This window comes from Rhinopithecus bieti, unplaced genomic scaffold, assembly GCF_001698545.2.
Source record: "Rhinopithecus bieti isolate Rb0 unplaced genomic scaffold, ASM169854v2 scaffold_21022, whole genome shotgun sequence".
Taxonomy (NCBI): domain Eukaryota; kingdom Metazoa; phylum Chordata; class Mammalia; order Primates; family Cercopithecidae; genus Rhinopithecus; species Rhinopithecus bieti.
In genome coordinates this window covers 127,441-138,409 of record NW_016810401.1, presented here as the reverse complement: position 1 = coordinate 138,409, position 10,969 = coordinate 127,441, and the positions used below count along the sequence as shown (strand labels likewise).

The 10,969-nt window shown below is 54.9% G+C and overlaps 1 protein-coding gene across 3 annotated transcripts; it reads left to right on the top strand.

The window, feature by feature from the left end:
* Positions 1 to 6,972, top strand: PIANP (PILR alpha associated neural protein). Of its 3 annotated transcripts, none has more exons than XM_017891875.1 (6): positions 1 to 153; positions 2,658 to 2,717; positions 2,971 to 3,476; positions 4,231 to 4,312; positions 5,108 to 5,328; positions 5,683 to 6,972. In XM_017891875.1, exons 2-5 carry the CDS (start codon positions 2,701 to 2,703, stop codon positions 5,322 to 5,324), a joined length of 822 nt encoding a protein of 273 aa, XP_017747364.1. In that variant the 5' UTR covers positions 1 to 153; positions 2,658 to 2,700; the 3' UTR covers positions 5,325 to 5,328; positions 5,683 to 6,972. The 3 variants fall into 3 exon arrangements, with proteins under 3 accessions (XP_017747364.1, XP_017747365.1, XP_017747367.1); XM_017891876.1 differs by lacking the exon at positions 1 to 153 and adding an exon at positions 164 to 632; XM_017891878.1 differs by lacking the exon at positions 1 to 153 and adding an exon at positions 679 to 829.
* The last annotated feature ends 3,997 nt before the right edge of the window (positions 6,973 to 10,969 follow it).

The window sequence follows — 10,969 nt, the reverse complement described above, 5'->3', positions numbered from 1 at the left end:
CGCGCCCCGGGCGCCCGCCCCCCACCCGCTCCAGCGCCCTGCCGCGGGCCAAACCTCCCGACCATGCCCCGCACCCCGCCCGCTCCTGCGACCCCCCAGCCCCGCTCAGCCCCGAGCGCCCGCAGTCGTCGCGCCGCCGTGCCAACCATGCAGGTGAGTGAGAGGGACCCCCACGCCCCCACCCGCGGGGAGTCCGGCCCTGCCCTTCCCGGCTCCGCGCCCTTCGCCTCCTGCCCCTCCCGACGCGGTCCCTCGCCCGGGACAAGGCCTCCAGCCTCCCAGCGCCCCTTCCCCGAAGGGCTCTCCATCCCTCCGCGGTCCTGGCTCGCTCCCGCCCTCCCTGGCGCAGCCGTCCCCGTCCCCGCGGCTGCCTCCATCCAGTCTCGGCTCGGCGGGCGGCTCCGCGCAGTCTCCTGCCTCGGGTCCCCAGTCTGCTCTCGGCGCTCCCTGCCTCGGAGTCCCTTCGCCGACCTCCTTTTCTTCGTCTCCCCCGACTCTCGCCACTCTCCAGCCCTGTGCGGCGAGTGCGGGCCTGCGGGATGGGTGGGATGGGGGCCACGCTGGGGCTGGGGCCCGGCTCCCGCACCCCGAGGCTCCCGCCCCACCCCCAGCTCGTCTCCTGCGCACAACAGGTCGGTGAGGAGCTGGGAGAGGGGTGGGGGTGGCGCGCCAGCCCGGGGACTGCGGGCTTCCTGGAGGGGGCGGCTGAAGCTGTGCGGGGCCCAGGGGCTGGGTTGGCGCTGGTTGGGGGGGATGCACAGGCGAAGGGGCGATAGTCTTGGAGTCAGCTGGCCACAGATGCGCCGGGGAGCCCTTCTCCGCTTCACTGGTTCGCTCTACACGCCTCGCTCCCTCTCCCTAGCTTTCTTCCCTTCCTCTCTCTCCCTTCTTCCCACCATGCCCCTATCCCTATGTCTTTCGGTGTTTCCATATCCCTTTACATTTGGGGGAGCAATTCCCAACTCCTCCATCTTTGCTGCTCCCGCCTCTGTTTCCCAGCCCCTTCCTCATGTCATTTTTTCTTCAGCATTTATGTTCTCCTTTCCCACTTCCTTTCTCCCCATCCTGGGCTCTTCCCCCTTTTTTCCCATTCCCTTACGCTCCACTCCTCTGGCTGTCCTGCCTGTACCGCTCTCTCCTTCTCCTCCTGCCCCTTCTTCCCCTGCACCTGTGACCCCTTCACCCTCTCCGTTTCCCCTCCCTGACCTTTTCTCTCATCCTTTCCTCCTTTCAGCATCCTCCACAGTTCGGGTCTTCTGCACCCACTCTCCTCCTCTCTTCCCAGTCCACTCTTTTTCAGGTCTGCCTGCTCTCTCTCACCCTGCACTCCAGGCCAGCTTCCTCTTCACCTTTCTCCTCTCTCACTCTTAACCACCCTTACATCTCCCAGCCCTTCACCCCTTCCCATCTCTCCCACTGCCTACTTCCCCACTCCCTTCGCGTAACTTTCCCATCTTGTTCCCCTGTTGTTATCTGGGAAGACTCAATGGGCAGATTATTTATTTATTTTTATTTTATTTTATTTTTTGAGTCGGAGTCTTGCTCTTGTCGCCCAGACTGGAGTGCAATGGCGTGATCTCTGCTCACTGCAGCCTCCGCCTCCCAGGTTCAAGGGATTCTCCTGCCTTCGCCCTCTGAATAGCTGGGATTGCAGGCGCCCACCACCACCCCCGGCTAATTTTTGTATTTTTGGTAGACACGGGGTTTCACTATGTTGGCCAGGCTGGTCTTGAACTCCTGATCTCAGGTGATCCACCCGCTTTGGCCTCCCAAAGTGCTGGGATTACAGGCGTGAGCCACTGCATCCGGCCCATTGGGCAGATTTAGACCCAGAATCTAGAGGACACCGGGTGTCCTATCCTCACTCCCACTAGGGAGGCTGCCCCTCCTGGATCCACCACCCTCAGCTCTGAGAACACACCCTTTCTCTTTCAAAACCAACCATCCCGATTTTCCCAGGATCCTTTACCCAGGAGAGCCACATTTGAGGGGGTGGCTTCTTCCTGACTCCACCTCCCTTCAGAGGGCACCTATGCACTTGGATGATTAAACATTAAGAGCAAAAATTATATTCTGTAGTTTTTCTCCCACTCACCTCTCTTTCTGTCTCTTTTCTTCCATCCCTCCATCTCTTCCTTTCTCCTGAAGATGCAGACTCCTGGGGCTAATCATAAGACAAATGCCTGGCGCTGCCAGTGGGGTGGGAGGGTGGCAGGGCTGGGAGGGCCCCCTGCACGCACACACACTCACTCGCTTGCTCAGATTGACTTCCCCATCCCTCCCCCTACCCTCAGACTCCCTCCCTAGCGGTAGGTGCTCAAGGAATCACAAGGTTCTTGGCTCTAAATTAAGATCCAAGAAAAGCCTGGAGCTGTGGGCAGAGGAAGTGAGAAGGAAGCCAGAGCAGCCAGAGTAGACCCTGGGGTGGAGAGGTAATAGGGACCTGAGAAGTTGTAGATGGGGCTGGGGTCTGGTCAGGCAACCACGCTAGAGTTTTTGCCCTAAAAGGATGCTAAGAAGCAGTGGATCCTGGGTGCAGCAGCATAGCTGGCAGCTGGGTGGCCTGGGAGGGCAGATGCGGGTAGAATTGGTGGATGAATTAGCTGGGGAAGTACACAGGGCAGGTCTGGGGTGTGATGGCCCCCTTTTTCTCCCAGTAAAGGCTGAAAATCTGGGTCACAGCTGAGGAAGACCTCAGACATGGAGTCCAGGATGTGGTAAGTTTGGCCCAGCAGAGGGAGCTTGGAGACCACATTTCCTGGGGTCATGACTCCTTCCTTCCTAGACCCATCCAGGGCCTTCCCTCCTGAGGGCCATCCTCCCTTGGAAGATGGGAAGTGAGGCGAGAATCTTCCCAAGGCCCACCTGCTTTCACAGGGAAACCTGGAGGTTTCTGGTGTGAGCCTGTCCTTCCCACACGTAGGCCCACAGTAGGCCTGTGTCTCAGCCACATTCTCTCCCTTCTTGCAGGCCTGCGCTGCTGCTGTCCCACCTCCTCCCTCTCTGGCCACTGCTGTTGCTGCCCCTCCCACCGCCTGCTCAGGGCTCTTCCTCCTCCCCTCGAACCCCACCAGCCCCAGCCCGCCCCCCATGTGCCCGGGGAGGCCCCTCGGCCCCACGTCATGTGTGTGTGTGGGAGCGGGCACCTCCACCGAGCCGGTCCCCTCGGGTCCCAAGATCACGTCGGCAAGTCCTGCCTGGCACTGCACCCCCAGCCACCCCATCAGGCTTTGAGGAGGGGCCGCCCTCATCCCAGTACCCCTGGGCTATTGTGTGGGGTCCCACCGTGTCTCGAGAGGATGGAGGGGACCCCAACTCTGCCAATCCCGGATTTCTGGACTATGGTTTTGCAGCCCCTCATGGGCTCGCAACCCCACACCCCAACTCAGACTCCATGCGGGGTGATGGAGATGGGCTTATCCTTGGAGAGGCACCTGCCACCCTGCGGCCGTTCCTGTTCGGGGGCCGTGGGGAAGGTGAGTGGGAAAGGCTGGGAGGGATATGATGGATGAGGAGGCTGGGTGAAGCCTCCAAGGGGCAGAAATGGAGGCCTTGTCTGTTAGCTCCTCCAACAAATGTGTCAGGCACTATACTGGCACAGGAGGCAGCGATAAAGACACCCCGTCGTAGTTCAGGTCCACTGGAGCAGAGAGATAGGAAAGTACTCGGAGAGGAGTCAACGTAATAAATGCTTAAATAGAGGCACGTGCAGCATGATTTAGGAAAAAAGAGAAGTGAGAGTCTCCTCCTGCTTGGGGATCAGGACGCCTTCAGAGAATTGACATTTGAGCTGGCTCTTGAAAACAGAGTGGGAGTATTCCGGGCAGAGAATGCCATGGATGAAGGGCACTACCCGGGAGACGTCTTGGCTCAGGGAGTGCTGACAGAGGAACAGGGCCCGTGGTTTGGGAGTTGGGCCACGGCAGAGACTAGGACATCTCCACCCCATAGTTTCTAGGCATAGCGGTAGGTTCTCTCTGATCACAGGGCCTCATCCTCGTCACATATACACACAGGATTTGGTGAAATACATTTGGGAAAGTGGAGGAAAAGAGCTGAAAACTCAGGGGAACGCTGGTGGTAACAATAAAGAGGGAGGCTCCAGAGGGGCAGACAGTCGGCAGCATGGCTCCACACAGCAATGCCACTCCAGCCCACGGCCAAGCCCCCAGCCCCTCTTGGCTCCTACCACCTCGGGGCTCCCTAAAACTTTCTTCCCACCCCAATCAGGTGTGGACCCCCAGCTTTATGTCACAATTACTATCTCCATCATCATTGTTCTCGTGGCCACTGGCATCATCTTCAAGTTCTGGTAAGCTGAGAGGAGGAGGGTGCTGGCAGATGGGGATGGAATGTTTGGCAGTCGAGGCTCTAGCCAGGAGGGGCAGGGGCAGCACTTTTGCTGGGGGGTGGGTGGGAAATGCTGGATGAAGACAAGAACTTGGGAAAAGATAATAAGGATTTGGCTGGGGGAAGACGGTGAGAAATCAGGGTAGATTCTGTCTCCCAGGGAAATACAAGGGTAAGGGAAGGCAGGGGAATTATTTCTGTGCATTTGGGGCTTTGGTGGGCCTCCCTTGCCCCTATTTCCTCCAAGACAGAGACAGCTGACCCAGTCTGCAGAGCCCTTCTTAGGGTTGCCTGGGGTGGGGGGGGGGGGGAATCCAGAGCTTTCTTTGCACACATTTAATAATGCATCACTCAGTCCTTCACACTTTACTGAATCATTAGACTCAGGTGTCCAAGTCATTAGCTTGCTTTGAACTAGAACTAAGCCTGCCAGTTGTCTGCCGAGGAGAGAAATGACTCTTCTGGGCATGCAGAGGGGAGGACACTGTGGTGGTGGGGAGGGGATACTAATTCTGTGGATCTGGATCAGGTTTGGAGGGTAAGGAGGTTTAGATGTCCAAGCGCCCCTAGAGGGCAGGGGAAGTGGTTTTATGGGCACAGAGTCCAAGGGGATTTAGTAGAGGGAAGTGTTTTGGCCAGTTTCTCTGCTGTAAGATGTTGGGAGTGACTGCGCAAGGCTGGGGGTGACCACTGGTGCAGGCCCAGGATGGGGGCTACTTGAGTGTGCAAGAGAACCTCTTTCCCTCTGGTGCCCCAGCTGGGACCGCAGCCAGAAGCGGCGCAGACCCTCAGGGCAGCAAGGTGCCCTGAGGCAAGAGGAGAGCCAGCAGCCGCTGACAGACCTGTCCCCCGCCGGAGTCACTGTGCTGGGGGCCTTCGGGGACTCGCCTACCCCACCCCTGACCATGAGGAGCCCCGAGGGGGACCCCGGCCTGGGATGCCCCACCCCAAGGGGGCTCCAGCCTTCCAGTTGAACCGGTGAGGGCAGGGGCAATGGGATGGGAGGGCAAAGAGGGAAGGCAACTTAGGTCTTCAGAGCTGGGGTGGGGGTGCCCTCTGGGTGGGTGGTGAGGAGGCAGGCGTGGCCTCCCACAGCTCCTGACCCTCCCAAGGGGGCGGACCAGCTCCTCTCTGGGAGGCACCCTTCCTTCTCCCAGTCTCTCAGGATCTGTGTCCTATTCTCTGCTGCCCGTAACTCCAACTCTGCCCTCTTTGGTTTTTTCTCGTGCCACCTTGTCTAAGACAACTCTGCCCTCTCTTTGTCTTGAACTTCCCCTTCTATTCTGGCCTACCCCTTGGTTCCTGACTGTGCCCTTTCCCTCTTCCTCTCAGGATTCCCCTGGTGAATCTGTGATGCCCCCCAATGTTGGGGTGCAGCCAAGCAGGAGGCCAAGGGGCCGGCACAGCCCCCATCCCACTGAGGGTGGGGCAGCTGTGGGGAGCTGGGGCCACAGGGGCTCCTGGCTCCTGCCCTTGCACACCACCCCGGAACACTCCCCAGCCCCACAGGCAATCCTATCTGCTCGCCCTCCTGCAGGTGGGGGCCTGACTTCGGGTCCCTGTCCCCACCCCTGTGCACTCACATGAAAGCCTTGCACACTCACCTCCACCGTTCACAGCCATTTGCACATGCTGCCTGGCAGCGCCCTCTTCGCCTGTCCACAGCTGCTCCGCTCAGCTGCTCTCAAGTTCTCTCGTCTCACATTTGCACTCTTTCCTTCCACCCCGCTCCCGGTATTCTGTGGCTCAGGCTCACTCGTGGTCCAGCTGTTTCCCTGCAGCACTTTACCTCTCTATGGAGGGACTCGGGCATTTCCCGGCCTGATGTTGTGGTGGTGTGCAGCGTGCTCACTCTCTCCCTCATGAACACCCACTCACCTCGTTTCCGCAGCCCCTGCATGCTGCTCCAGAGGTGGGTGGGAGGTGAGCTGGGGGCTCTTTGTGCCCTCATCTGTCATGGTCTCGTCCCATTCCTCACTATTTGTTTCTCTGTCTCCCCATCCCACTCCAAGGGTGCCGGCATCACCCTGAGGGCTCCCCCTTGGGAATGGGGGTAGTGAGGCCCCAGACTTCACCCCCACCCCACTGCTAAAATCTGTTTTCTGACAGATGGGTTTTGGGGAGTCGCCTGCTGCACTACATGAGAAAGGGACTCCCATTTGCCCTTCCCTTTCTCCTACAGTCCCTTTTGTCTTGTCTGTCCTGGCTGTCTGTGTGTGTGCCGTTTTCTGGACTTCAGAGCCCCCTGAGCCAGTCCTCCCTTCCCAGCCTGCCTTTGGGCTCCCTAACTCCACCTAGGCTGCCAGGGACTGGAGTCAGCTGGTTCAAGGCCATCAGGAGCTCTGCCTCCAAATCTACCCCTTCTCTTCCCGGACTCCCTCCTATCCCCTCCTTTCTTCCCTCCTTCCTTCCACTCTTCCTTCCTTTTGCCTCCCTGCCCTTTCCCCCTCCTCAGGTTCTTCCCTCCTTCTCACTGGTTTTCCACCTTCCTCCCTTCCCCTCTTCCCTGGCTCCTATGCTGTGATATATATTTTTGTATTATCTCCTTCTTCTTGTGGTGATCATCTTGAATTACTGTGGGATGTAAGTTTCAAAATTTTCAAATAAAGCCTTTGCAAGATACTCAAGTCCCCTGGTTCTGCCTTCTGACCCCCGTAGAGAGGAGGAGAGGGGGTGGACAGCTAGGAGGAGGTACAGGATGAGGTGGGGACCCCCTCTAGACCTAAGTCACCTGCCCTCCTCTGACCTGGAGCTGGGGGACAACTGGGGCTTTAACTTGGACAAAATGGAAGGGAGCCGTCCTGACGAGCATTGCACAAGAGAGAAACTAGAATAGAAATCGTGGCTCACTTGTTCCTTGCCAGGGAGGGTCAAGAAAGACCAAAAGAAGGGAGACAGAAGAAAAGGAAAGTTACATGGAAGGATAGGAGGTGGATCAAGGTGGAAGAGAGAGCTGATAAGACAGACGGAGGGAGAATGGGGAAAAGAGAAGAGAAAAATGGAGCGATGGAGAAAAGATGAGAGGGAGCCATCTGAAAGAAGCTGCCCTGCTTGGTTTATTTTCAGCTTTGCTCCCTAACCTGCCCCCACCCACAGCTGCCCCCCAAAAGCTGTGCAGAATCAGAAGCCCTGTGGTTAACTCATTAGCTTTCCCTACTCTGCCCTCTCAGAGAGAGGCACTGCAGGGGTGTGGGGGTGGGATCAAGGGGTGTGTTTGGGGAGGGAATGCAGGCTGCCCAGTTGGGATCAGTCACCTCTGAGTCCCCAATTCTAGGTTTGGCTCTTGTAACAGCCCTGTGAAAACCCACACATCAGCCTCTCAGCTGTTGCTAGGCTCTATTGCTATGGTAACCACCCAGGTCCCATCTCTCCCCCCTCCCCCAATCTGTGCCCCACTTGCTCCGTGGAAATGGGGTGGCCTCAGGGAGGATATGGATGTTGTAGTGCACAAAAGGGTGGCCCGGGCTGCCCTAGACTGGATATGCCCCCATGCGTTTATCTTTCAAGCTAGGATAGGAATGTCTGTGTGTTGGTAGGTGTGTGCTTTAGGTGTTGGGAGCTGCACTGTGAGCTGAGGGAAGTGTAGCTGAGCCTGTGCAGCACATAATGGTGAGTGCCAGGAGGAGGCAGCGTATTTGTCAGGACTACAGCAGTGTGTGCATTCAGGGCATCACACTCCCTAAGGAAAGGACTGCTACAGAGGAAAGAAGCAGAGCGGGGCCAAGGATTGATGAACCAACTCAAAGCGGAGGTGCCAGGCAAACAAGCTTCTGAGGAGTCAACTCATTGGGGCATGAAGATATCCCAGCAGGTGGCTGATGGGAGGGAGCGGGCTGGATGAAACCTGAGGGTACAGGATGAGGCATGGATGGTATAAGCTGTGGGCCGTGAGGGAGGGATTCAGATCCAAGGAGGGTGGGATAGGAAGCTTCATTAACCTTTTCTTCTTTCCCCACAGGAATCTAGTCCTTGTCAGGTGAGGGTAGGGAGAAAAGAGAAGCATTGGCACAGAAGGGGAAGGAGCTCAAGTGCCGGAGAGCACACTGGGCTCTCACCTTCAGCAAGGATCTCTCTTCAAAGGGACAGTGTGACCCGTGGCTCATCCATATGCAAAAGGCACACATGAAGGCCCCTAATGAAGAGGGAATTAATTACTGCCTGATTAGACCGCTGTTTCTCTAAATTTAAATAAATTAAAATACACCAGCAAGATACTGGAAATCCTCACCTGTTCCCTCTCCCTAAATGTCCTCCTTTCCCTATGGAAAGTCAGATGGCAGGAGAGACAGAGGAGGAAGGAGACTGCCAGACTCTGAACTGTACTAAAATAATTCTCCCAAACGATATTGCACTGTCATGTTAGCCGTGAAGAGTCATGAGGCCCTGAGGAACAAACCCTAACTTTTCTCTCTCCTGTAGTTGAAACAGAGACTGTGGGGCTTTGGGAGGTCCTCAGAAACCTGCAGCAGAGTCACTAACCAAGAACAAAACAATGGCCATGCTGCCCTTTTGGGAACTGGAAGTTTCTTCGAGGTCACACATCACAGGCACCACTGGAACCAGCGTCTCTCATCACCATCCTTTCTTTGCCTCCTGAGCTGTGCATCAAATGACTCAGCCAGGCTTCTCTTAGCATTTTTCTGGAATGCTTGCCATTGTGGCTCAGACCAAACCAGGGAATGGGGAAGCCCCCAGGAGGAGGGAGGGATCTCCCAGGAACAGCTCAGGGTGTGGAAGTGGTTCAAGATGGAAACAGTATGCCAGCTGGAGAACCCCAGGCTAAAATTAACAGCCCTCCTCCCCCTACGCCCCACATTTATTGTTCTAAAGCTTTTCCCTAAGGAGTTCAGAGCACTTGAAACTTGCTTCTTTTTTTTTTTTTTTGAGAGGGAGTTCAGTTCTTGTTGCCCAGGCTGGAGTACAATGGCATGATCTTGGCTCACCGCAACCTCCACCTCCCAGGTTCAAGTGATTCTCCTGCCTCAACCTTCCAAGTAGCTGGAAAACTTCCTTCTTATAGCAAGGGCAAGAACAGGGCTGACGGAGACACTGAGGCCTAGGAAGTGCCCAGTTAACGTAAATAGGAAAAGAGCAAGAGGAGAACCAGGACGTATAGCTATTACTACTATTTCCTGTTCCCACCTTTCAATACCAGCCCCTGATGTCAACCACAATCTCTGACCCACACAGCAATAGGTCTGGTCACATCTGAGCCCTTAAAATCCTTACTCTCCATCAACAGAGACTGAGTGCTGAGCCCAAAAATGTGATAAAGGGAACAGACACTTTAAAAAAAATACAAACTACAATTACAAACAAAGAAATGCATCAGCTATTTAAACATTTAAATATTTAAAGGTGTACTCTGTTACCTTCTTGCTTTGACCTTGGGGAAAAAATCACTTAAACCTTTAGAGGATAATTTTCATCATCTGTAAAATAGGCATTATAATTATTTCTGTTAAAGTTATTTTTTGCTGCACGTGGTGGCTCATGCCTGTAATCCCAGCACTTTGGGGGACCGAGGCAGATGGATCAGTTGAGGTAAGGAGTTCGAGACCAGCCTGGCCAATATGGTGAAACCCCATCTCCACTAAAGATACAAAAAATTAGCCAGGCGTGGTGATGGGCGACTGTCATCCCAGCTGCTTGGGAGGCTGAGGCAGGAGAATCGCTTGAACCCAGGAGGCAGAGGTTGCAGTGAACTGAGATGGTGCCAATGCAATCCAGCCTGGGTGATAGGGTGAGACTCTCTTAAAAAAAAAATTATTTTTCTCAGCAAGGGGCTCTTACTGTTAGTAGAGATACCTCAGTTCTGCTTAGAGCTGAGCCCAGAGGGATTCTGGCCAAGTCGGGGTGCACGCTTGTAACAGCATTCACTTATTCAAACAACATATTCAACATTTACTACGTGCTTAGCAAAGCAACGGATTTCCTTCCATGAAGAGCTGACAATCTTGCTGGGGAATCACATGTATGAAATAGTTAAAATATCAATAAAAGGTACGTATTAAATGCTATGGGAATTCAGGGGATCATTACAGGGTGGAGCAATCAGGGAAGGCTTCCTGAAAGGGTTCATATTGGGGATTCATAATGAACTATAGTACATTTATACAACAAGAGTTTACAGACCACTTAACTGCCACGATGTGAGGATACAGCAACGAACAATTCAGTCCTCGCTGTCCTACAGCCGATAATTTTAGTGGGGAGAGGTGGACCGCAAACAATAAATCAGACAGTAATGAGTGCTATATTTAAAAGTAAAAGAGGGTAAGGGGATAGAGATGTGGGTATGGGCAACAAGAAAAGACCAAAGTAAAGGGAGTAAGGGATGTGTCAGAGAGGGAGATTTTGATGGCTGGGAGAGGTTCTAACTGGGCCTAAGTAGGGACCTCAGAAAAATATGGACACGTCCTAGTCCTTTCCCGCATATTCAAAGCATTGAGACATTCTTGGGGGTATCAGAAAAAATAATGGTAATTTCCTACATCAGCTTATTCCACCCAGAGGGAAGAGAAACGGAGTCCTAGCATCTGAAGAACCCACACCTCCTCTCCTACCTTGATGGATAATTGATGAACCTGTCGCGTTTCCACCCCTCCCACCCCCCGCC